Source organism: Caloenas nicobarica, chromosome 2 (genome assembly GCF_036013445.1).
Source record: "Caloenas nicobarica isolate bCalNic1 chromosome 2, bCalNic1.hap1, whole genome shotgun sequence".
NCBI lineage: Eukaryota > Metazoa > Chordata > Aves > Columbiformes > Columbidae > Caloenas > Caloenas nicobarica.
The window spans coordinates 102,777,914-102,804,308 of record NC_088246.1 but is presented as its reverse complement, the minus strand read 5'-3'; the positions used below and the strand labels follow the sequence as shown (position 1 = coordinate 102,804,308).

Genomic DNA, 26,395 nt, shown 5'->3' with positions numbered 1-26,395 from the left:
CATACTGGTTGCAACAGAGACCATGTTGACTACGTGCAAGTTCAACAGAAGTTTGCAGCAAGCAAGACATTCTAGTTCCACAGCACAGATTCATATCCAGTATCTATCAGACAACAGAACTCTGTTGGATGTCACAAGAAAATCCTTTCAAAGGACAAACAAAACTAACTCTTGTTAATTCAGAGTTTCAGAGTTACAAATACCATTACTGTACAGGCTAGATTTCTTTTCTGTCCCATATCCGTACCCTTCTGGTCCGCTTCTCCACACTACCCTCTTGTATAAAAAGTTCATCACCTTTGAGAATGAGCTCTCAAACACACGACGTACCTGACTTGCTTGTTTCATAAAGCAGCTGGTACAATGCAGCTCTATTGTTGATAAGAACATTTCAGTATTAAAAAAATAAAATAAAATTAAATTAAAGAGGAATGAAAAAAAATACTCCAGAGTGGTAATTCCCAAATTCAACTCACATGAAGAGGAAGAAAAACACTAAGACACTCATGTTCACCCACAAGTGGTCCTCCACAGCAGTGGATCAATCTTTACTTGTACTTACTAAGAGTGCTATTGGGTTTAGCAGACTTGAAAGAGATACAGCACGGTACTTGCCTCCAAAACTGTACCCAGCTGATAGGGACTGCAGAAGGCACACTTACTCTGGAAGCAAGTACTTCCAAAAGAAATATTGCTGTATTCAAACAGCACAGCTCCCTCAGATATCTTCCGGATAACGACCTCTAGTAATTGTGCCTATTCCACGCTGTCCACAGTACAGAAGGTTCCCCGCTCCTGATGAATCATACTGTCACTTGGTCTAAGCCCAAGACAATACTAACCTTGGAGAGGAGGGGAGACAGAGCAAAGGAAGAGATTTTTTTTTTGGTATCCTTTGCTAAGGAACCTTTGACCTGGCAGTCCTGACACCCTGGTGGCTGCCAGGGACTGGCAGCTGCTGCCACCGAGTGGCTCGGCAAAGAGGGACAGCCAGGGCTCTCAGGGGGACCCAACTCCTCTGAGCACTCACTGCACCTGTGCCCCAATGCTGAAAAGGCAAGCAGGAGTCAAGGGGTGCTGCCCCCTTTTCTGAACGGGGCTCACGGGTTGCCTAAGGCAGGAATTGACTTCCCTGCTGCCTGTGCTGACCTTGCTGTAGGGGGTGGCATTGTCCAGAGAAAGCTGGGGAGAGTGATCTTCGTGAAAAATAAGTAAGTAAGGCACAAAGGACAATGATCTATGTGAAAAAGGAAGGCTGCACTGCACCCACTCAAAGAGACTGGAGGCTCTTTAAAATTCTTCTGAAGAGGGATTCTAGTCAAAGCTGAAGCTGTAAATTAACCAGTTCCTGGTGCATACTTGATGCTTGCTCTAATCAACATCGCTGGGGAGAAAAAGAAGAAAGAAATGAAGGACAGCTTGAAATAGAGCAAGCCAGAGGCAGAATAAATGAGCAGGGTCTGTAACATAACCATTTAAGTTACAGGACAAAAAAAAATAACTCACCTAGGGAAAACTGTTTGAAGCTTATCATTTATCCCTTATGAGACTGATCTGAACATCTTAAGAAATTGCCCAGAAGTGCAGGGAAAGGCAGGTATACACAACAGTGTTGTTCTCAGACATACAAAACTTATATCTGCCAAAATTTCCTCCCTGACTCTTGGGGCATCTCACGCTGAAGTGGTTTCCTTTGCACCTTCAGTCTGCTTTGATTTCCTCACTTGACCAGGGTGAAAAGGAAGATGACAGAGTCTATTTGCACCATATTTCCTGTCCTTTTTTGCCACTTTGATCTAATCGTAACAACAAACATTTGTGAAGTGGTAAAAGGGTTGATATAAGATGCTACCGTTTGACTGGTTTTGGAATTGGAAAAAATGTTCCTCCTTGTGGTGCCAAGTTATTAAAGGTTGATCACTGGCTTAGCTTAGATATGCAGTTCAGTTCACAGATTTGGAACGTGGAAATATTTCGCGATTTGTTAGTAAATGATTAGCTTTAAAGAACATGTAGTACACTGCATGTTGACCTTCTTAAATTTATAAAAGAGTTTGTAGTGAGGGTATGAATCACTAGATGATGAGTTTAAGCTTATGAACAGTGAAATTCATGGTTTTTAATTCTCATTTTTAAGTTCACAGTCCCCACACAGACACCAGGCTTGGCCAACCACTGGTTTAGTTCACTGGTACATGGGGCTATCAGGAATACAGAGAAGGTTTTAAAGCCTGAGATTTTACTGGCAGAAAGGTCTCCTTGCTTTGCTGTCTCTGTCCTTCTCACAGAAAGAAAACCAGAGATCTGAACTGAGAAAGGACACAGTTTGGGATGCACATTACACAGTGCCATGGGGCTCTATAACTAGTAATGCTGGATCTACTGCAAATAACTGGTGCAGCAGAGGTAGAGGAAGTGAGGCAGTAGCCTCATCACTGAATTAACAAAGTTGAAACCTAGTTCTTAAGTCCACTCGTGGATTCTTCAGACACTGGTGTTATATGATCAGTCATGGAAATATTCATACCAGGAATTCAGGCTCATGTGCCAATCACACTACATTACCTCATAGAGGAAAGCCGATTTTAAACAAAACCAGTTTAAATGGCCACAAGCATTGTTTCCAAATATAGTAAGAGAGATTTAATTATTCATGCTCCATTACTTTTGCACCTTGAAAGAAAAGAATTCCTTACTGTATTCATAAACAGTTGACTCATCTAAAAGTTTTCAAGCTAGTCAGCCTTAATAAAATCCACATGACACCTGCAGATCTTGAGTTTCTACTCCAAAAGATAATGGAGCTAAATACTACATCAACTGATAAACTTTCGGCCTTGTCCTCACCTCTCCTGCATTAATGTTAGAATACTGCCCTTTTATTGGGAGTTCCACTAGCATAAAATCAACATAAAGTTAAAATAATAAGGTTTCACTGTCTCTTTTCCAAATTCTAATACAGAAGAAAAGGCCAAATAGAGCTTTCAGACCAAAAAACAGAACTACCAGCAAAACCTATGGGGGGCAGAGCGGGTGAGCAAATTCACAGGAGACTATCAAGAAGAGCTCATTTAAAAATCTAGGCTCCCAAGCATCCTGAAAGGTTATCTAGTCTATCCTTCTGACACAAGATGAAGTGCATTACATCAGATTAGAGAGTTACTTGTTTAACCCGTTTTTAAAGGTCCGCAGTGGTGAATCCCCACACTTTCCAGATGATGCATCCCAATGTTTTAGTATTCGTTTTAGGATTTTCCTTCCCAATATTTATTAAAAATCTTTCTTTCTGCAATTAAAGAATTCATTGCTTGTCCTATCCATCATAGACAGAGAAAAGTTTATTTCCCCTCTTACTGCATACACCTTTAATTTTGTTGAAGAACTGAATTCAATCTTTCTTCTCTGTGGTAGCCAACAGCAAATCTTTCTTCAGAGATTATTTATTTTAGACCTTTGATCCCTCTGTTTTCTTCTTGGTTCTTTCCTCCACCTTTCCAGGTCTCCGTGGAACTGTATGGCCCACTCCTAGATGCCATACACCAACACTAAGTAGATCACAAGGACTTTATAGGAATTATCTTTTCTGAACTAACAGATCAAATAACATTTTACAGTTGTCTGAGTAACTCACCAAATACTTCATTATCCTCTGAAGACTGCTGTGTTAGTCTGGCTGCTTTTGGACTCTCTTTAGCTGCTTCCTCCACCTTGACTTCAGCATTCTGTAAAAAACAAACAAACATTTCTTCAGATTAGGTCTTCTTTTATAGTTATCAACCAGAAACATTCTTCAAACTTCTTAACTACGTACATATTACATTCCTAACAAATACAGAAGCATTAACACAGAGGGTGTTGGTATCTTTACTATATAGATAAGGTTTTGCAAAATATTGAGGTCAAATACAGCTGCCTTCTTTTTTTAAGTCTGTTTTTATATGACTGGAGGACATAAAATGGCGGACTAGAGAAGACATCTAAATAAGAGAGAGACCTTAAAAACCATTACAGACTTTTAAGCTTCCACCTTTCCTCCTCATATTTCGTTTTCTTTCTACTGAGATATTCCATTGTTGACTTAGTGAACCAAGAGCTAAGATGACAGTGCACAAATAATTCTCTTTACAGAGCAAAGCTAAGAGAATGAGAGAAAACTACTGTTGTGTAGCATCAGCCATCTTCAAGTCTTTAACCAACTCATGTACTTACTGTTTAAAGCACAAGTACTTACTATTTCTGAAACAAATCTGCCAACTAGCTACCTGGTGTTTAGACTGGGTCCAGAAATAAGTCAACGGCTTCAGCACTTAAATTGCCGTAAGTCAAAGCATTTAATTTCCTAGCTAGAAAAAACTGAAGCAAACATAGCCCATGAAACATTGAGTTTAAAATATTTATATTGCTACTAAAGAAAAAATAACTCGCACTTTCAAAATGTTCTTCTTTGGTACTTAAGAGAAATATATCTGCATGCTTGCAGCAATGCAGACAGTAAACTGCATATGCAGTCAACTGTGGAGCGATGGATACGAAGTGACTGATGCAATATTAAATATTACTGGAAAGAGCTGACAGAGTTGAGGAAGGGGAAAAAAAAAAAAGAAATGTAGTATGCCTATGCTTTTAAAAGGACAGATATTGCTCTGTTCAAATACATGCTCATTCAGAAGACTGTGTGATGCTGTGGAGAAATTACCTTTGTTCAATTTACAAGTTCTGACTTAGTTTTGAAAATGCAGCTATATAATCTGCCCATTAAAATTATTGGTTTTGCCCTCAGAAATGTAGCACACTTCAAAGCTGTAAGTGGTCTCTTATTTCCCCTGATTAATAACCACAGAGAAAATATAAGAAGACAGGTAGGTTAAGTCTGTCAACCTCCCTATGGAATACAAGTACAAACTTCAGGCCTCTGAACTCAAGAGGCTTGGAAGCAAGACAGCCAGCTTTGTCAGGAAAAATGAAACAAAGACCTAGGACATCTACTGGTGTCACACAGCAGCAGACAAGAATTAGATAAAGCAGAGAGAACAGGAAAGAAAAGAGAAACTGTGCTTCACAGGAAGAAACACCTGTGGAAGAGAAAGGGTTCACCGTCAGGGCACCAACTTGAGCATCCCACGCAGAAAACCCATCAGCTATTATGGATCTCTCAAAGCTGAGGAGACAGTTTTAGCACCTCAGATTGGGTTAACTAGTGTTCCTCGGGAAGACGGAGGGTCCCAGTCAGAAACCAGCAGTGGCTATACTGGGAGACAACTTGCTTTGGGTAAACCACTTTATGATCAGTACAAATACTTAAGCCCTGTTCCCACAGATAAAATGTGTAAATTGTGGAGCCACCCAGCTTGCAATGCGTTAGGTGCTGTCCACACACACAAGTGACACATGCCAAGGTCCACAGCATCTGTACTGGTTTACAGAACCACTTGCATGTAGACGCCAGCGATTCACTAAGCTGCATGCTCAAGTTGGGTTCTCCATACGATTTTGGTTGCTCTACAGTGAGCAGCAACTCAACTATGTTGTCTTTGTAGAAAGAGATGCAGAACAGCCTTCAACTCTGAATAAAATAGAAGAGGACATCTGCTACAGAGTGAACCCATCCCAAAGCAAAAGGCCACTAAAACCGTGCCATCATGGATGAGACAAAATTCATGCAGTCAGATGATCAAACCAAGTTCAGGGCTTTCCCAGATGAAGGGGACAGCTGAACTCCTGATCAGAGCTATTGCTCTAAGTTTTGTAAAGACAGTGCTTATCAGCTCTGTTTTCAAATCTATTCCATAGTATTTAGCATATGGGAAAGTTGGTGGTGCAAAGAAGGATTGCTGTTCTTCACGCTCTTGCTCCTCTTGAAAAATAGCTGAAAGCCTGTAACTTGCTGCAAGGCATCAAGAGCAGCAGCATCAAAACACTATCCAACAGATACTCAGTGGTGTGATGAAATGAGTTGTCACTCCAAGTTCTTACTAGAGAGATGTTTGCATCCCTTACTTTAAAAATAGGGTTTTGGCAGTCTCAGGGAAATCAGGACTCAGCCCTGAGATATTTGAGTTTAATCACTGGGGAGGACCACACAGCAGGTGAGTTGTCTGCTCCCTGGAAAAGCCCAACGATGTTGGCGTTGACAGATGTCAGTTCCAAGAAGTTGATAGGTAAGTTGTGTGATATATTAGTCTTTAACATGATAGTGCATGGTTGGATGTAAATCCACTTGGCATGGCTTCTTACACAAAATGTAAACTTCAAAAAGACTTATTTTGCTTTATTATTTGCATTAAAATTTACGTGACACATTATTACTGGCATATCTAATATTCATATTACCAAAAACAATAGAAGAAAAATACAATCCATGATCCAAATGTTCTAAAACGAATTATACTATAAAGTAGCCTTTTTAAAGACAACATTTAGTCAGTTGCTTAATTCTTTTTTTCCAGTGTCCTAAAAAAAAAAAATCTTAAATGTCTAAATCCTTCCAAACAACTAATAGAAAAAGTGAAAACACATTCCCTTTACACTGCCTTGGCTGTGCCAGGCAGGATTCTTTACCTACAATTATAAAGTGTTTGTGGTTGGTTATAAAACAAAGGTCCTGTGTATCTAACATGGTAAATGTATCTAGCACTTACTTTCAGGTTGAGCACTCAATGGAATTTCAGAAGTCATGGGTGAAACAGATTAATTTCGTAATATCAGTTCCCAAGAACTATAGATTACACCTGATTTTAACATGAAATAAATATTATATAGGCCTAAATTCACAAAAACTCGCTCCCCCCAAAAAACATTTCCTTGATCACCACAAAAATTACCATTAAACTACAATTCAGGTCAAGATTCTTCAGATGAGATGGGCATTTTCAATATGCTTAGACCCTCCTTTGAACTAAGGTGTGACAACCTTGAAGCACTCCCCCCATCCCAATTAAAACAAAGGATGATGTTATGCCTTAATCACCTAGTTTTTCATACTTTGGGCAGAAAAGAGAGATGGCTGTGGGGGCAGACACCTTGTCTTTTCTTTCCCAAGGTTTTGTGAAACGAAGCATAAATTTTTAAGATAAAGACAATTAACAGTGCTGCTGTGAAGGCCTCGTGGCCTAATAACTGGGATGATAGAGATGAGCCACGTGGCAGATAACAAATTGCCAGAAGAAACCACGAACCAACAGCTACCCCTGACAGGCAAAACAACTCTCTTCTGGTCAGTACTGTGAACTTTCCCCTAGTTTGAAGACCCCAGACCCATTTCCAGAAGAGTCTTCCTAATTAGCGTGAAGAGCAAACAGAGGGAGGAGACGAACCGCCCTCCCCTATCTCGCATGTAAATGAACTGGGTTATAAAATGACCTCACGTGTTATATGAGGTGGTGGTGTGTATCGAAAACTTCAATGCGTCCACCCCCCTCCAGAGGACATCACGAGACCGATCGACCTGTGGAGCAGTGATATCTTACTCTCTCTCTGATATCTTAATTTTCCTTCTCTCTCTCTCTTTTCCTTCTTCTTGAACATATAAAGGTAATAAAGGTAAGTTCTGCTGCTAAAGTCTTGTTAAGTTTTGTGATATAATAATAGTTTTGCCAAGTCACTAATCGCCGTAATTTGTATTTCACCAAGTGCTTTTAGTAAATTCATAATTGAATTGGACCTCTTGAGTGACTGTCTGTCATCACTTGGCATTACCGCACATAAATACCCAGAGGTAACTCATCCCTAATCTCACCTGGTGGGATGAGACATAAGGCCTCCAACCTGTACTTCAGAAAAAGGGAGGAGAAGGACATGCCCCATTCTGCAAGTGTTCTGACAGAGAGAGAGAAGCCACAGAGCACCAAGATCGCTACCAAAGCACCCTGGAGTTGGATTTCTTAAGTGAATCGCGCCACTCGTGTTCCAAAATACCATAAAACACCTAAGTAGCAAGCCAGCATCCACTGCACTGTAACAGCTGGTCACAGACCAGAAATACTTATATAATTTTATAAAGCAGTTACAAAATAAGATGTGCGTATATACTGCAACTGTATATATGTGAATTTGTGCATATACAGCTGCTCTTTATTCAGCCCTGATAAAAATTAGAAATTGCATTATAATCTGCCACAGTTTTACAAGACATTTTTGGCCCAGCTTCCCATCATGGTTGGTCACCAAGGACTTGTGACTCAGTTCGCCTGTTTTCCCATTATCCACCAAGTGAACACCACCGTCTCCATATTACACAACATTTTAAAATTTTGATAGCTAAATATACAAATAACGGCTAGCTATCAAAATATTTGCAACAAACCAATAGAAATATCAAAAATCATGTTTTGTCTCAATACACACCCCTTAGTGCAAGAAGGAAGGCTATTTGTATTTTGCTACTATCAGTGCCTATTTAGATGATCTTCACCTAAATGGGAAACATTAAGAAATTATGAGTTACAATGACATGCATTCAGTAGGTGCTATGGTACCAGGCCAAGTTAAAAGGTGCAGTGAAGCAAGTTAGATTTACTGAAGCAGCTGTGTCTTCAAGAAAACATAGGACTTGGAAATGGAAAGTTGTACTCTGGAGTGTTCAAGCTTTTCAACTACCTTGCCAGTTTTGCATACTACTTAGGAAGGGCTTGTTTCTTTTCCTTTAACGATTAAACAGTTACTTAGTGACTTCATTTTGCAAATGACAACACACAGAAAAGTTAAAACTTCTCCTCAGAAACTAAACAACTATTCAAGAAGTGTTATATCTAAAAGAGAATTAAAGAAATCCAATGTGAAGCAGAGATTGTATTGTCTGTACTCTCATTCCCGCCTTTTACAATCTACTCTGTTTTCTTATTATGTATTTAGCTGGTACGTTTAGCTCCATCTCAATGGCAAAAATGAAAACAGACCAAAATTTCCTTTATTTTCAGAAGGGTGCCACACTGACATCGAAAGTTCTAATTGCAGCAGGACAACACAGACCTTGAGCGCATGAACTGCTTCTTTGGCAGAATAGCCATTTCTCCTGTCCTTCTCTCATTCTCATTCATTTTTGTCCATAGCATGTTACCTTCCCTGCACTTAAGTCCACAAGACCTGGCAGGACAGAGGGCATGGTTAAACACTTGATTCTTCCTCTATGCTATACTTACAAAATTAAGATAAATAACAGACATCACCCCAAAAGACAGACAGGAGTTTCTAGTGGATAAAACCAGATTTGACTGGCAATAAACCTCCATTTTGGAACAAAAGAAAAAGGATAAATTATTGAAAGCAATAACAATCTTGATAATCTCAACTGTATCCAGAGCAGTAGATCATGCAACTCCAGATTCAGCTGGAGAACCCTAAAACATTCCTGATGTTCCACTTCTCCAGTGATATTCACATAAATTCCATCATGCAAGGCTACTTTTATTATTCACAAAATGTCTGTATGATGCTCAGGGTATAGTATACCTTCAGAATATTATATCCATTACCTTTTCTCAACAGAGTTAACTGACCTCCCACATTGTTCCAGGGGAATAAAAATAAGAAAAAAAAATGTTTAAATCACGGATACGAGCTCCTTCTAAAATGTGACAGTAACATTATTGAGAGTCACGTATTGGTAAGTCTGTCAAATGGACAAACATTTCTCTAAATACCAAATACTGCTGCAATCATAAGGATCTCCATCAGTCTCAAAGGTTTTTAGCTCTCCCTCGTCCATTGTGAGGAATTTGACATGCACAGCTTAACACAACCAAACTGATGAGATGCTGTTGACAAGCCTTACTAGCAGCCAGAATTCATGGAATGGTAATTGGCCTTCTTCAGGTGGGTAGAGATCTCCTGGACCTACATTAACGAGTATGTTCAAACAGCTTCCTGAACTCACTCATTAATTCTTCTTAACTGTGGAGATTCTCCAACTCCCTTTTCATTAATACAGAAACTCATACATCTAATAGCAAGCATCAGGCTTCTTGCACAGAATGTGAAGGGTGAATTTTAACAATGTCATACCAGCTAATTCGTACTTCCCCAAACAAGACCACTGCCATCATTCAGAACGGGGTTATGCCAGAATGAAGCTGGGCTCATGTTATCTCCAGAGATTCAAGCTCTTGAATATGTTCCAGGAGCTCCTACATCAGTTCCTTCTTCAGTCCTCAACAGTCACGAACAGGATTCAAATATTCCCATTAATTTACAGATAGATAAAATAACTCTTTTAAATAGCAAGCTAATCACAATCATTATCTCCAGTTTCCTGGTATATCTCATATTCTCAGTTTAATTTTCACTTCTACATATTCTTTACATTCGGTTACTAAAGTGGAATACTCAAAATACCCTCTTCTGAATAACTTTTATATAAAGTAATTATTCTTAAGTTCCCGTGCATGTGTCAAGGATCTTATTTGAGATAGAAAAGAATGATAAAAAATGAAAGAGCAATGGAAAGAGAGAGCTAGAGTTTTCCAAAGAACATTTTTCTGTTCCTCTCAGCTTCAACAGTAAAGTGCTACTGCTGCTAATGTCACCAATGGACAATTTCAAAAGAAGCTTCAAACAAAAGGATCCCATCACTAACCTCCAAGGCAGAGAAAGGGCCTTTGAAAAAGGTTTGAGATGTCTCAAACACATTATCCAGGTCTTTAAAGAAATGCATTCAGGCTATTTTAAAACCTGAAGATACTGAGCAGTTGCAGTAAGAAACACTGAATTCCAGCTCTGTAGTTTGTCACATTTCCCATTACCAGTTCCACACTATTTTGCTATGTGCTTCCCTACATTTATGAAAAACGTTTAAAAGCTACTTCTGTTTGTGCAGAAGTTCTTACACATTGGGTTAATACACAGAGTATCTTCCCCTTATAGTAATTTTGCTATGTTTTGAGAAAAGGTTCCTGGCCGCCCTGGGGTTCTCATATTTTATAACTGCCCTAAAATCTCTTCAGCTCAGAATATAACAGATAAAGACAACTAATGGAACCACAGTATGCTACTGTGGCATACAGCTTTGACTAGTCCATAAGGCATTCCCCAATGCTGAGGAGGAAGGTTCAAGCATACAATAGGGAGAAAAGAAGTGATTACATTTCTGTGTCTGTACCACTGATACAGGCTCATTGCATTTGGGAGCAAGCTCCTAAAATGACAGTGTCTATTTGGGAAACAAAACAAAATAAAAAACAGGTCAGACAACCTTATGCAAGAGTCAAGGTTTCTCCATGAACACCATGAACTGAAAAAAATCCAACAAACCCAAACTCATGTACCCTATTCATAGGGGCAGAGGGAGAAGCTAAGCTGTGTGAGTGATCTCTTTCTCTGTAGGTACTCTAAGACACAGACAGAATCGGAATTCTCATAAAACAGCAGGGAATTTAAAAGACAAGCTAACACAAGACACAAAAATACGCTCCGGGTCAATATTTTCAATTTGATGCAAGAATCCTGTCACGTGTCTTTCACACCGTGCACATTAATCCTGAAACCGTACACAGGCAACCTGGAGGTGAATCACATAAAACACAGACAGGTCTGGACAGAGCTACAACTTGCTGTTCCCCCTGCCCATCCCACCCCAGCCCTGCCGAGCAGGGCAACCCCCATCTCGGCAGATGTACACGCAGCACAGGGGCACACACAAACACGTAAAAAACTGTAACAATCAATATAAGGATCTAAAAACCGCACTACGGAACACACCGAGTTTTGATAGCCTCCAGAACCCTTGACCTGAAACTAATGTTATCAAAGCACATGTGCTGCCTGCTTTGAAGCCAGGTGGTTTTTCCATTTAGTGCCACTGCAAACAGCATCTGGCAGGCAGACTGATGGATGCAGCTCTTGACATAATGAGTCAAAGAGGAACCATAACAACACTTGATGAACAAAACCAAAACCAGGCACTTTGGGCATCACACACAATAGCAAATCTCTTTTACAAAAGGTGTTTGGGCAGACTTTCAGAATAGTCTGAAGAGTTACATCTATCAATACGGATGCTTTCACAGTCTACCCATCGCCTTTATCTATCTAGGCTGTTTACTAATTTACTTTCCTTTGACTACTCATTGTAGCCATATGCTAAGCAAGTACAAATATTTCACTCTGTTTTTTCAAGAAAAGGATGTGGTTTAAGTCATAAACACGACATTGATGCTGCAGCCTCAACTCTCAGTGTATCTCCTTAATGGCTTCATTAATACATTGAACAAGGACAGTGTCTACCCCAGCAGACTAATTTTCAAATGCTACCACCTGAGGTCTTTCTGAAGGGTAATAATAAAAAAGCATAAAGAAGCAAACCTGTTTCCTTCTGCTAATGAAGCCACTTGTATATTCTAGCATATTGGTAAAATCTGAAAAGAATTCATATACATACCTGATACACCAGAAAAGGATAAAAAAGGTTATCTAAGCATCTGAATACTCCATCTATGCGAAAAGCACAACGGAGACGCAAAAACTAGCAACTAGTTACAGAATGATGCACAATAACTAAGAAGAAAAAAAATGACAGAAAACTATGATCATTTTTAAAAGTGCACAATAACAATCACTAGTCAGGGTGAATGGATTACAAGTATTTGAGGGGTTTTTTCAGGCAAAATTTGCCTTTCAACCTTGTACAGAGAACTTCTTGTATCACAGGTTTGAGTTGGGCAGTCCATAGTGAGTAAAAAGCAAAACACTTGCCACTACCCGAATTATTAGAGACTCTCAGCCTTGAATCCTCCTTAGGGGTCTATCCAGGACTGTTTGTGGCAGTAAACCTGTGTATTTGCCTCTTTTAACAAGGGGAAGAGCAAAGGTAAAAGATGGCAGCTCTCGCTGTGGAGCACAAGGCCACGGTACAGCCCTGCCACCGTGCCTCGGCGCGAGGGTTTCTGCAGGGTGCCGGGGGGCACGGCCACACATGTGCCCCTTCCCAAAGCTGTGCGGAAGGGCAAAGGAAGCAAAGGCACCGAAGCAGCTCTTCAAATGCTTCCCCATGGGCAACCTAGAACGAGCTGGCCACAAAGGAGCACGTTTGTGAGACTTCACCGTTCCAAACCACGATGCAGTGTGGCAGCTACCTGATGTCATGATCATCAGAGGAGAGAGCACAGCCCTTTCCTAGACTCCCACCAAACACCGGCTCTGTGATGCTGCATTTGCCTGCTGCTTATGGAGGTTTAAAGAAAACAGAAAAACAAAAAAAAGAAAATCGTGCCTGAAGCCATGTCCAAATCTGCTTCATCACACAAAAGGTTGCCTGCAGTGCCCTAGGAACAGGAAGATACTCAGAGTGTCTTAAATGAGTGAAAAAAAAAAAAAAAAATCAGTTAAATGTTATTTTCTTCCTTCCATTACCTAGAAGGTATTTTGAGTGATATTATAAAATTAAAGTTATCGCAAAGCTCATCAGAAATACTAACTGTAAAAGCGTCAGGCCTAAGAACAATACAAGACTATCAGAAATAAACCAGTCTGCCACTTCATCAGAAAAAAAACCCCCATCTTTTCAGAGTCTCCAGCTGTGAAAACCTTCTGGCTTTAACAGTACTCCAGCTGACACTGGACAGGTATTTTTGACAAAAACCCAACACGGTTGACACCCTGACTCTGCAGCCAGCATTGCATTTGTTAAGGGAAAATTGATAAAGTTTCCCTTCTCAACATAAATTGTTGAGTCTCTGGGCCTGCAGAAGTGAGGTGGAACACACATGACTATGTGGGCTACAAAGAGCTGAAGTATAATTGTGCCAACTAAGCACAGAGAGAAGGAACTCTGCACCCGACACGACAGTTTAGCTCTGCCCAGTTCCCCCAGCAGCAAACCAGTCTCCACAGAGACCCGAATTTCACTTCTGGTATTTTATTCTTAACTCCATTATGTGCAAGAACCAATTGTTCAACACGCAAAATGAATACACCAGCATATACATTTGGGTCATTTCTATATGCAGTTGAAGACTGCCTTTACTGAACAAGAAAAGTATCTTTTTAGTGCTTGCTCTGTCTTAGGAGGGTACCACAAAAAAAGGCTAAAAAGGGTAGAAAACTTTAAAGGACTTTTTCACTATTCTGTTCACAGTGAGACATTAGACTAATCCAAATCCCCTCTGAGCGTAGTAGGAAACACACCTGAAACAATTGCCACTGCACACCAAAAATGGACTTTCAGGTTCTTGAATTTAATTCAGTTTTCACTTCCCAGCTCTTAGCTCATGAGGAAAGAAAGCTCCCAAGCTGCTATGTAAAAGCACTTTAGATTCGAAATTACATCCCTTCAACTCCTTAAGAATTACCAAGGTATTTTCAGCATTTAAGAAGTACTTGCCAAGAATTAAAAGAATTAAACTTAACACCCAGCAGTTAATTTTAGAAGGGAATTTTTCTAACATATTGATTTAGAAGACTATTTTCACTGGTTTCGGTCACTTGGCAGTCACTAGCCTTGTGAAGTGTATTTCTATGCCAAAGTTAAGAAAAATTTTACATACAAGTTGCCTAAGTTTAAAATATATTATATTTACCTGCAAGACCTGTAGGTTCAAAGGACATTCTGATCACAGTACCGACCGGTGCATTTGTTTCTGCGCCGTGATAAGTGAACATTATAATGTTTCTTCAACCTTGTACAAAAAGGGCTTGGGGTTTTTGTGGGGGTGGTGGGAGAAGCAAGGTTTGCCACATAACGTTTGGTTATGGGAGAAGCTGCCCTGAACTTGCCACCAGTCACACAGCGTGAGCCCTTTGGACAAATCCGCTCAAAACAGAAATTTATGGACTTCGTAATGGAACGACACAAGCTTTTCTTCTTCCCGATTTGATTTAAATAGGCCAATACTAAATACCTGATCTTGAAAGAAACTGAGTTTTATTACTCTGTGCTCCCAGAATGAACACGGGTCCTCTGTGTACTGTAAATAAACGCACAAACACTGCTTAAAAGAAAATATTTTCCAATGTCAAGATTTATGGGGGTGATATTTACAAAATAATCCAAACGTGATTGCCCTTTTCAAAATGTAAATAAAGATTTCTTTTCAGATAACAGTTTTGAAATACAGTTGGCGTGGAAGTTTTTTTAGTTAAAGGAAACTGATAAAGATACAATAGATTGCATAATTGTGTAGCACTGCTACGACTCCTTTTAATTCCCACTTAAGTAAATTTTTAAAAAAGGCAAGAAAACAAACAAACAAACAAATCTATTAACTTCAGAAGTGTATGGTTTTGTAGAAGACCTCCAAAATTGAAGTTTAAGTCACTGCAACGAAATAGTGATCAGGAACAAGGGACATAGCGATCAAGAGCAGGGACATAATTTTCTGCAGTCAGTCTGATTCCTTTGTTGCATTTGAAAAAAAATAAGTGCCTCTAGCAAACCCCACAGGTGTTGAAAAACCTCCATGCACAACACTATGAGCAGAAAAGTAAGGATACTTCTTTATTTTTACTAGCTCGGTGCTGCCTGTTAATTTCTAGCTTAGTGTTACCTTTACTATTGATGCCTGTCAGATTTCAAGGAGCAGGAGGATGATGCTCTTAGTCATATGGTTTAGTTTTAGGCAGCCCTGCGAGGAGCAGGGAGCTGGACTCGATGATCCTTATGGATCCCTTCCAACTTGAGACATTCTGTGTGGTTCTATGATACATGAAGATAAGGCAAGACATGGATCGCATTATCAAGGATCACTTTATCAAGACACTAATGTATCAAAAATAGTTCCTCACTGTAAAACCACACTAAAAATATGCTATAAACATTAGATACTACATCTTATTAAAACCTCGGGTCTAATGGAGACTCACCAGGAATGTTAGACACTAAGCAAAAACTAGTATTTGCTGAAGGATTGTTTTCCTCAAACATCAGTGGCAAGTAGGTATCTTCCCCACGTTTTTCTTTGAAAAAGAAGCAGTATCAGAAATTTTGGGTAGTAGTTGCATGAATGTAACACTGCAAAAATTGCAAAGGAAAGCCATAACCTAAAGTAGGATCATCTTCCCCTGTCACAGTAAATCAGAAAGCTGCAACTCAGTAAAAACCAGGTTTTCATCAATAATGGTTCTTGCAAAACATTTTTACCCTTTTGTAGCATAAAAGGTTTCTCTCTCCTTTAAAGAAATCCAGTAAATACAAATTCAACAATATTCCTCTGGCACTACCGCTAAAATACTTTTAAAAATATCTGATTTTAAGGGACAGACTTTGCCCATCAACTCTCAGCAACTTTCTCATGCAAGACAATCATCAGGAAGCAGCAGCAATCTAAATGCCAAATTTTTATATCAAAATCATAAGTCAGGAACAACTACCTTTTCAGGAAGCCACAGTACTATCCCAGGGACTTGTTCACCTAACGTCCAACTGTGGGTCCAAATCTGTCAAGACTTTACTTTCAGCAGGCTGCTGTAAATCTCTTGCATATAAAGCAAATGTGAATTAGTAGATAATTGTCAAGGATATTTAAATGAAATTACTTTCTAAACATGAAAACATCCTAAATATTTTTCTATGTTCTAGTCATCCTAGATCCGAATAACAAACACTGAAACGTATACAGTGCTTTTCTGAATATTTTTAAGAAAGCAATTTCAGAACATCTATTAGAATCAATTTATGATTTTGACTGAGACATTTGAAGAGAAGCAAAACAAGGATCCCTTTCCCACATTCACTAGTTACCTTACCAACCACAAAATGCAAAACCTAGAGAGAAGAACTGATTTCTGAAATATTCTAGCTGTCACAGTCATTTTTCAAGAACCAGTCTAAACTGAACCCGAAAGACTGTCATAAGACATACAATAAATAAGACATAACAATACACTTAATTAACACTAAAGCAATACAACACAAGTCTGGAGAATCTCAAAAAAAGCTAAGCAAAACAAATTCTCTCCAGTAACAAGGAAAAATTTCACAACTATGTCTCCAACACAAATAGAAACTGCTTCCATTCACTGTTTACTTTGACTTTAGCATCTGTTATCAGGAATGAAGGAGCAGATCCTTATTGAGATAACTCCCCTTTCACAGTGTCCATATGCACTAAATAAGATCCTGGTGCTTTATTATTATTTTCAGAGAAAAGGTGATTTGATCCTATGATTTGAAAATCATTAGGAAGCCAGTTTTTCTTCAGACATCGTACAGGCTTTTTCAAAGTCTTCAGCAAGTACTGAGTCAGGACCCACACTGATCACTCCGTGCAAGAACGCTGAGGAGACAGGGAGTCTGACATTACATAAAAAATTGGTATTTCCTTCTTTGATGGTTTCTTCAGAAGCAACCAGTTTTGTGATGCTGATAATGGTGAGAATTGAAAGTCCAGAGACTTCAAGCAAGAGGCTCTACTGAACTCACCAGTAAAGGCAGCTCAGCTTTCCACAAAGGTGAATGCCTTCAGAGTAAAAGTTGTCAGCCACCTCTGCGTAAATGGCACTGTATCCATGATTTGTGTAAAACCAGAAACATCTTCCCATAATTTTGCCTTCTTATTCTGTTATTCTGTTTTCTAAAAAGAAAACAAGAGAACAATGCTTTTCTCCACGCTTTAAGCCAACACAGAGGCACCCTCACAAAACTACTGTGCAGAGCTACAATTGCACCAATATGATTAGAAGAAAAATGGACCATTCTAACACATGTACCAAACTAGCAAGCTGAAATACTAACCTGCATGTTCAATAACTTTCCCATCTCAGAAAGCAATAACAAAGCCTAAGAGGTAATACGTTTTGGAAAAAAAAAAAATACAAACCAAATTGTTTATCCACAGATGCCCCAAAAGATAACATTTTAATTGCTTATTTTTAGGCAACTGTTCAGTCTGTGTTTAAAATGTCCAAATTGGCATTCAAATTGCACTGACTACTGTGAGGGGAAAAACAACAACAAAACCGCCAAACCCTGAAGAGCTACCAATGTTAATGAATGTTAATGAAGGTTCCTTAACGCAAGCAGCAAGCTACAAGGAAATACTTACACATGTGATTTTTTAAGTGTCTACCCACACTTTGGTCAAGTGACTTGACTAGTTTCTAACAAGACAAGGTTCTTACAGACATGGCTTAATGCTAGAGTTAGGTTATGGTTGGACTCGATGATCCTGAGAGTCTCTTCCAGCTGAAATGATTCTACAATTCTATGTCTTGGCGATTTCATATGCAATGAGTACAGGTAGAATGTTAAATTCTTGATATGTCACCAAAAAATGTAACACATTTCCAGCTTTCAGAAGTAGTCACGTCGAGTTAGCCGTTGCTGCTTACTGCAATGAGCCAATGGTAAGACAAAGCTTGAGAGCCCAAGGAAATGACTCGCGTCTCACACTTAGTGCCTCTTCAGTCCCAGGTGACACCTGATTCATCAGCAAACACACACTATTACTCACCTGGAAATAGGGTGGGTTTTCCTGTAGACCCAGTTGCTTCCATTTAAGTACACCATAAAAAAATGACTGTGATCAGAAATGATTTATCAAAAGTGTCTTCAGATGCACAATGTAAGATATATGCTCTATAATATAAATATTTCACATTGCTGTTCTCATACCTTTTGAAAAGCATGAACGGATAATCTAATCACTGAATTAGAGAGATGCCATCTGCATTATACACAATCCTGTTCTTCGGGAGCACTTTTTGTTCTGTTGGGGTTTGTGTGGGGTTTTTTTTTTGGTGTTTTTAAATCAAACAGTTTACAGGGACAGTATTGTTTTAAACAGTTGTAGCTAACATTTTTCAAACATATAAATTCAAAAAACCAAACCAAACCTGAGAAAGACTGGGCAACAGAAATTTTCAACTGATTGTAAAAGTAAGTATCTGTCTTCTCTACTACCAATGCAAAGAAGTATCAGAAGTTATGACAATGAAAGACTTGTGCATGTACAGACAGGAAAAATTATAATACCAGAAATACAACCACGCCTGTGAGAGGCCACCTTACCACTCAGGGAGCCAAAAAGCAAATAGAAACTGACATTTCAAAAGATGATTCAGTTTACCGGAGTTTGGTTTAATCAATGTGGCTCTAGTAAAAACTCTTCACACCTTCAGTAGAAGCAAAAGTATCATGGTGGGGGGCAGCAGGAACAGACATATCTATCATGTTGAAATTCAGGAGCCATACATTAAAAAAAGTTATTTAAATAAGTGCTACTTTTGCACCATTTATAGTCACCATCTGTGCAAGCCCCAGGCTCTTGGGAGAGAATTAAGCACTACCAGCAAGCACTTCTATTCACTGCCCGGGTCTCAAACTCCAGGCAGAAACACTTCTCTTCTACAACTTTCACCTTCTCCTTCAGTACCTAATTTTCAGATCTTTCTTCTTTTTTCCTATTCAATTAAAAAAACAAACAAAACCCAAACAGCAAACAAACAAAAAACCTCAAACAAACAAACAAACAAGACTGAAAAGCAAAAAAACAACTTTAGCTTGGCCAGCCAGCATCACCTTTCTTCTGTGACCACTCAACACTAACTCTGCACTATCAAGAGTTACTATATACAGGGTGGTATAAATTTGTCAAATCTTTGTGAAGCCGTGAACAGTGTTGATCTTTCTAGCAAGGTTTCAAGCAAGCAAGGATTATCATTCAACTAGGAAGGGCACTTCATGCCTCTTCTCTCTTTTATGTGGATTTGTCTTAAAAGAAAGAGGCCTCATCCCCAGTATTTTTTGGTCAATTTTCCCAAAGTGCAGTATTCTACTGAAGTATAAAAGACTGCCAAAGGTAGAGCACAGAACGTACCCAACAGAAACCTTTGCATCTACAGTGAAGGGGCAATAATACATCGGTAAAGTGAGAGCCGTTCTTAATACATTGCATTTCAAATGCTTGGCTGTTTTCATCTTTTTATTAAAGGCAGATGACAGAACAGTTTTAACAGTAATTGTTCCCCACGGATAGACGGTGAGTGGGAACAGCCTGCTTGGATTTACCATGGGCAAATGGTATCTGACCAACCTCATAGCCTCCTGTGATGAAATGACTGGTTCTGCAAAGGAGAGGAAAAGCATCATGTCACACACCCTGACTTTTGCATGGCCTGTGACACAGCCTCCCACGGTCTGCCACCCTACCTTACAGTCAAACTGAGAAGATAAGGTTTGGGTAGGTGGAATATGAGGGGGGGATAACTGGTTGGACCACCAGGCTCAGAGGATTGTGATCAATGGCACAAAGTCCAACTGGCTGTCCGTCAGCAGCCACATCCCTTATGGGTCAACACTAAGGCCAGTATTATTTAATGTCTTTAATAAGACTCAGATAATAACAAACTGGGGGATGGGTCAGTACACTGAAAGGTAGAGCTGCTATTCAGAGGGACCTTGACAGGCTACATCCCAAGAATCTCATGACGTTCAATAAAGGCAAATGGAAAGCCCAAATGGGATACCCCATTCACAAGGATCAGCTGTGGGCCAACTGAGCAGAAAGCAGTTTTGCAAAAAAGGCTTGGTTTATTTTTTTGCATCCATGTAAGTTAAATGACTGTAAATCATTGTATGACAGATGTTGGGAACCGACGAGCAGTTCCTGAAGTACACGGCAAAGTAAGGCACTATTAGTCAAAACACTTAACCCCAGTTCTCCTAAACTTGGGCATTTGAGATAAAAGATGCATGAGTCCCTATATAGCAACAAGAAAGGGGTTTGGAAGAACAGATATGTACTTAAGAGTTCCAGTGACAAATTTTCTCCCCTTATTCTGCTTTGCCTCTTCTATAGACTTTAAAGATACTTTGCTTGGAGTCAATAGTGTCACCAGTGATGCCAGCCTCCAGAGCAAAAAGCTGAGGCTAATCAGTTTAAAACCACCTGAACAGTCATAGCTGGTCACAAAGAGTTACAGAAAAGGAGGAGCCTGACTGAGCAATGAAGAACTTGGGACTCATGTCTCCCCAGAGGGAAAGGTTTCTGGCCTCTTTTTATGCTACTTTTATAAAAGTATTGTGGCAGTAGTTACTTACCAACATTTTTTTTTCACATCTTTTATGTAGACTGACATAATGATATAATACAAGAACCTTACTGAAACGAAGTGCTACACAGTCCACTATGAGCAAATCATACAGCCTAATAAGGTCATGTTACCTTCCCGCTGCAATAATCATTCAAACACCCCCCCATCTTCCAAGTATTTGCAGACACAAAGTAGCTTTGTAACAGAGAAATGAGTTAAAAGCTGTAGGATTCATGACAGTTCAACAGCTCATTTTCATCAGCATATGAAGGTCTCCAGCTCAAAGCCCTAGCGTAAGTTATACCAGGTGTGACTTAAAGGAAAGTTTGGTCACTTAAGTGAAATCTTTTTCAAACATAAGCTCCATGTCCAGGCTAGACACATCACCTTTCCAAAGTAACATCCCTTGAAAATAAAATCTTAGGAAAAACAAATCCTCTAGTAATGTCTGTGCAAAATTAGAGGTAAACACAGTTACTAGAGGAGAGACAGCTCACGGCAAACTTCTCCTTGAATTATCAACACCCAATCTATCCCTGAGTCACAACAGGCTTTTTGTTTGTTTGTCCCACAGCCTTCCTCCCCCTGAAGGAAGATACATATGCAAAACATACTGATTACATGTGGAAACCTTTATATCTATAGGCAGATGTAGATACAAATGTAAATACACACAAATATATTAGGGTCCATAATTATGGTGTGGTATGGAGAGGATGAGATAGACTGGGAAAACTAGGTTACATCTCCTGTCCGCAAGATCAGTCCGTGGAGAGCCCAAGCTCTTCAAACTACACTGCTGTCATTTTCCCCAAGGTTCTGCTCACACATAGCCCACAGCAAATCCCATTACATTAATGTGCAAAATCTATGTTAATGCACTACTTGGCTGGCAATTTCAAGTGCACAGACGTCATGCAGTTAAAGACTGAATTTCCCTCAGCAACTGTTACTTAGTAACCCTCTGCGCATAAATAGAATTTTACATTACTGCATGTGTGTTGTGAAGGCTAAAATCCATGCCTAAATTCTACACGCAAGCAGGAATTAAAGTCATGTGGGGAACTGTAAATCGAATTTGCACCAGCTATGTTCATCTGCTTCTCTAGGCAGAGAATTTAAATGGAGAGGGAAAACCTATGCATGAACAAAAGGTATATCCACTGCCATTTTCTTGCTGGTATTTCATAATAAAAAAGAGCAGATACAGCTTCAAAGAAGTTAGACCTCGGCTAGACTTTCTGGTATTACTCATACACTGTGCAGTACAGACCTCAGACATAAGCACAACAGACTATGCAAAGCTCTTCACCTTCTCCCCTAGAGGTAGTAAAATCCATTGGCTACATAACTTCTATGCAGAATTAGTACCACCATATCCACAGTCAAAACATTACTAAACAAAGCTGTGCAAAACAGATCCAGAGCTGAAGAAAACAGGTGGAACATGATGGACACAAAAAAAAAAAAAAAAAGTGGGGGAGGCGGGCAGATTAGGATTCATCAACTCTAAATATAAAATCTTAAATAGCTGTATTGTATTAACTTGCACATTTGATCCCTCCCATATAGAGGCTACTTGTGAATTGACTGATAACCTATTCAAGCCCCTTGAATAACTATCACCATGGGACTTCAGAATCACTTTAGACCAAGAGACTGTCTTTTCAGCATTTAACAAAATAGGTGGCCTACTGGAAATACCTAGGCATCTTTTAAATGCAGTTCAATTCCCTACCATTGCAAAGGACATATTAACATTACTTTGCTTCATCCCATTCTTTGCCTCTAGCACCCCACTGTTTTATCTCCTAAAAAGATTTATTGTAACAATAGTGGATTATCTTGACACAAAAGCAACTTGATTTTACATACATTGCATTTCACAAACAAATGTATTCATACAAGAGGTTATGTGTAAACTATAGTTGCAGTTATTACACTGAGTGACTAAGTATAAACACACAGATAAACAAACACGTTTCATTTGCAATTCTATTAGCAAGTTTATGACCCCTTAGAAAAACATTCTAGCACATCTTCTTAAGTACAGCATTCAAACCACCATTTCCCATTTCTTCCTAAGAGTTAAGAATTACTATCCTAAAAAAAGATTCTGGAAACTCCAGCAAACCAAAATACTCTCCCCTCAAAATCCCACCCTCGCCCCAACTCTTCTCCTGTAATAGGTAACTCAACAGATACAAGTTCCCTTTGCAAAATCCCACAGAATCAATCTTTCGAAATACGGGCTCCTACTTAAAGCTTTTTCCTCCACTGCAACTTACCTCAATACTAACAATATTGTAACAAGCGAGATGTCTTAACTCAGACCAAAAAGTCTTTACTCCTGTTAAGCATCAGGCATTTTTTTCTTTTAAGAAAACAAAACCCAGCCAGGAACCATTTCAAAGTTTGAAACTAACCACACTAAATAGTGACTAAGTCCAGATGCTTAGAGATGTCCCTGAAGTCCTTGTTTTCTTAAAGCCACAAGACCTAACTTGGCAGCACAGCAGCAGAATTGAGAACTGTGCAGGAGACTTGGCCAAGTTTTACTCAGTGATTGGGACAATTAACTGGCCATCTGGCTCTCTGCATGGAAGAAAGCAGCTCTGCACCTGCTCCGCCAGCCCACGCTTTGTAGCTTAATTGGTTAAAACAAGCTCATCGGGGCAAAAACCAGAATGACTTGTCAAGTGCTGAGACCAGTGCTCAGGGGCTGGGATTGAAGCCAAACCACCCTTGCTCCTGGTGGAGCCATCTCCCTTGTGGGCTCCACATAAGACACGTTCAGAGGGTCTCCTGTCCTTGGCATCCAGCAGCAAGAAGCTGAATCGGAAGTGACCAAATACCTACAATTTAGTTGGTATGAAGTCGACATGGCAAGCCCCGTAAGCTTCCAAAATGCCACAAATATTTTAGTCTCCCATAATCACGTGACTCAACAGCTGCAATACAGTGTTTTTATAGTATCAACTGCATTACCCCATTGCATTATAAACTCTTCCTGCAAAATCCCAGAGTAGAATCTGATGCCTGAAAGATCTCAGCATCCCTTTCCAAAGGCAGACACGGGGCTTGTTCCCCTGCCTGTCCGTGTACTTGGAGTTAAACATCACTGGCCAGGACACCTGGACAACCTGGTGAGAGGGTATTAGAACTCAAAAGCTCCCCATCCCACCTGAATGCATCCACTAGCAGTGACCTTCTGGCTTCCTTTCCCCCAAGCTCCATAAAACTTTCATTTTTAGATGATTTTATCAGTCCTCACAGGGCCTATATAATACAGGTTAAAAGAATAATAATAAAATGATAAACAACAGGCAAGATGCCAGAGGAAAGCAAAAAGGTGCAACAGGCAGAAGAGGTACACTGAAGAAATTCCAGAATGGAATTATGTCCCCTTGTCTCCTGAGAGGACTGCAGGAAATTAAAACACAAAGTACTGAGGTCAAAACAAGAGGAAAAAGTGTCAAAGCCTAATTTTAAACAGGTATTTCATCTATTTTCTTCTACTTACCAATATATTTACTTATAAGGCAAGAAATTAGCTGAACAAAATATTAAGAAAAATCTTTTCTTAATAATTATATTTTTTGAAATACTGAATTGTAGGGGAAAAAAAAATATCAACATTGAAAGTAATTTGTTGAGAAAATGAATCTGCAAGAATCCTAATGTTCAGGTCCACATTGTCAGCACCTACAAATAAACACACTTCATTTAAGTCAATATGAATGTAATGGATTATAGTGGTTCAGATCCTTCTCAAATAAAATATATTACGCAAGTCTTCACTGAACACAAATTTGATTCTGAAACAAATTGAAGATTAGCACCACACCATAGGGGAGAATCTCTTTCTATCAGCAAGTATCCTGCAGCATAAGACAAGTTATTTCTTTCAGAGGAAAAAACTAAGTTTTAGTCTTCGTTATGTACAGCTTTTGACCTAAAAAACTCATCTCATGTGACCGAGCTCCAGAATAACACAAATCATCCCAAACATACCAAGTTTTCTGTGCAGCACTGTACCAAAGACAAAACAGTCATTACTTTATGCAGTGGGTCTCAGCTACTGTGAGTTCTAAAGCCTTTCCTAGAACACTTGGATATATTTATCTATACAATATATTTGTTAAATTCTTAAATATATTTGATTTTTAAATAAATATAGAGTAGTAGTAATTATTGAAATGTCCTTATTATATTTTAAGAAATATAAACATTTCTCAACTGTTACAGGCACCGACTTGAGATTCTCAGTCTCACATTCACCAGCCTTTTATCTGCCAAGTCTCAAAAAAAAAAAAAAAAAAAAAAGTCATCTGGAATATCAGACATTGGTTAAAAAAAAAATTAAAAAGACAGTGATTATTCAGGCTTTATCACTGTGTACCATAAGGGACGTTTCATCTGCAGTAGAAAGCTCTGGCTCAACGTTAAGAAAACATTTAGCCTGTACTTCACAGGGAAGATCAGAACGGACAGCCAGACTCCCCAGGGCGGATAGCTACTGGTCTTGCCTTTTGAGTCTCACACAGTGAGCACATTTGCAGCCATACACGGCTATAAGCAGAGTATCTATACTTGAATATATACTTGCATATTTACATATATATTTTTAAAAAAATACACTTGTACTTTTTAGAATATGGACATGGAGGTACATATATATACATGCACACAAGGATTTTGCACACAGTTCCACTTCACAATGACATATTTTAGCCACATTTCACCAAAAGAATTCAACAGCAATTCTTTAGTTTTCTGCATAAAACAAATTCTTTAACAGGAACAAGGCACAAATGCAAAAAAAGCAACACGAATTTATGACAAAACAGCATAAAAATGTAGATGACAGTTGGCCATAAAAACAACAGGACAAAGTCTGGACTTTCAGCTTTCAAATATTGTCAACGGCACTACTGGACTGCTTCGTAAAGCAATGTACTGTACTAGGCTGGGATAGTTGCTGGAAGTCATATGTCAACATGGAGAGGGAGAGCTGGTTGGAAGGGAAAACCATTTTTCAAGCATGTATCTCTCTCTTCTCCTACGGTGTTCCCACCTTCCTGATCAGACTGCCTGTTAGCTGGTCATCTCTTCGCGGTTTCTGAGCATGCAACTGCACCGTTAGCAATTAAGTATTATTTCTGATGCGTCAGAAAAATCAAAACATGGCACTGAATTTAGACCGTATCAGGGACAGAGATGCTGGCAGAAAGTAGCGTGCAGACAGAAACTGGGTGTAAGAAGGAGTAGGAGGAAGATACAGGGAGGAAGGAAGAGGATGCGTGTGAAAGGCTGGGAAATGTGCTAGACATTTAAGTCACTTATGACCACAAAACCAAAAAAATTTACTTATTTCAATGTAACAGTCTCAGACGGTATCTTTTAACTGAGACATTGGCAGTGTACTGGAATTTCC

The 26,395-nt window shown here is 39.3% G+C and overlaps 1 protein-coding gene across 3 annotated transcripts in view; it reads right to left on the bottom strand.

Annotated features, from left to right (window-relative positions):
• MBP (myelin basic protein) overlaps positions 1-26,395 on the bottom strand; it is a 116,163-nt gene that overhangs the window by 54,673 nt on the left and 35,095 nt on the right. For all 3 annotated transcript variants that reach the window (XM_065628870.1, XM_065628869.1, XM_065628871.1), the window contains exon 3: positions 3,632-3,722. In XM_065628870.1, coding sequence (XP_065484942.1) covers positions 3,632-3,722 — 91 coding nt within the window. The remainder of the gene's footprint in view (positions 1-3,631; positions 3,723-26,395) is intronic.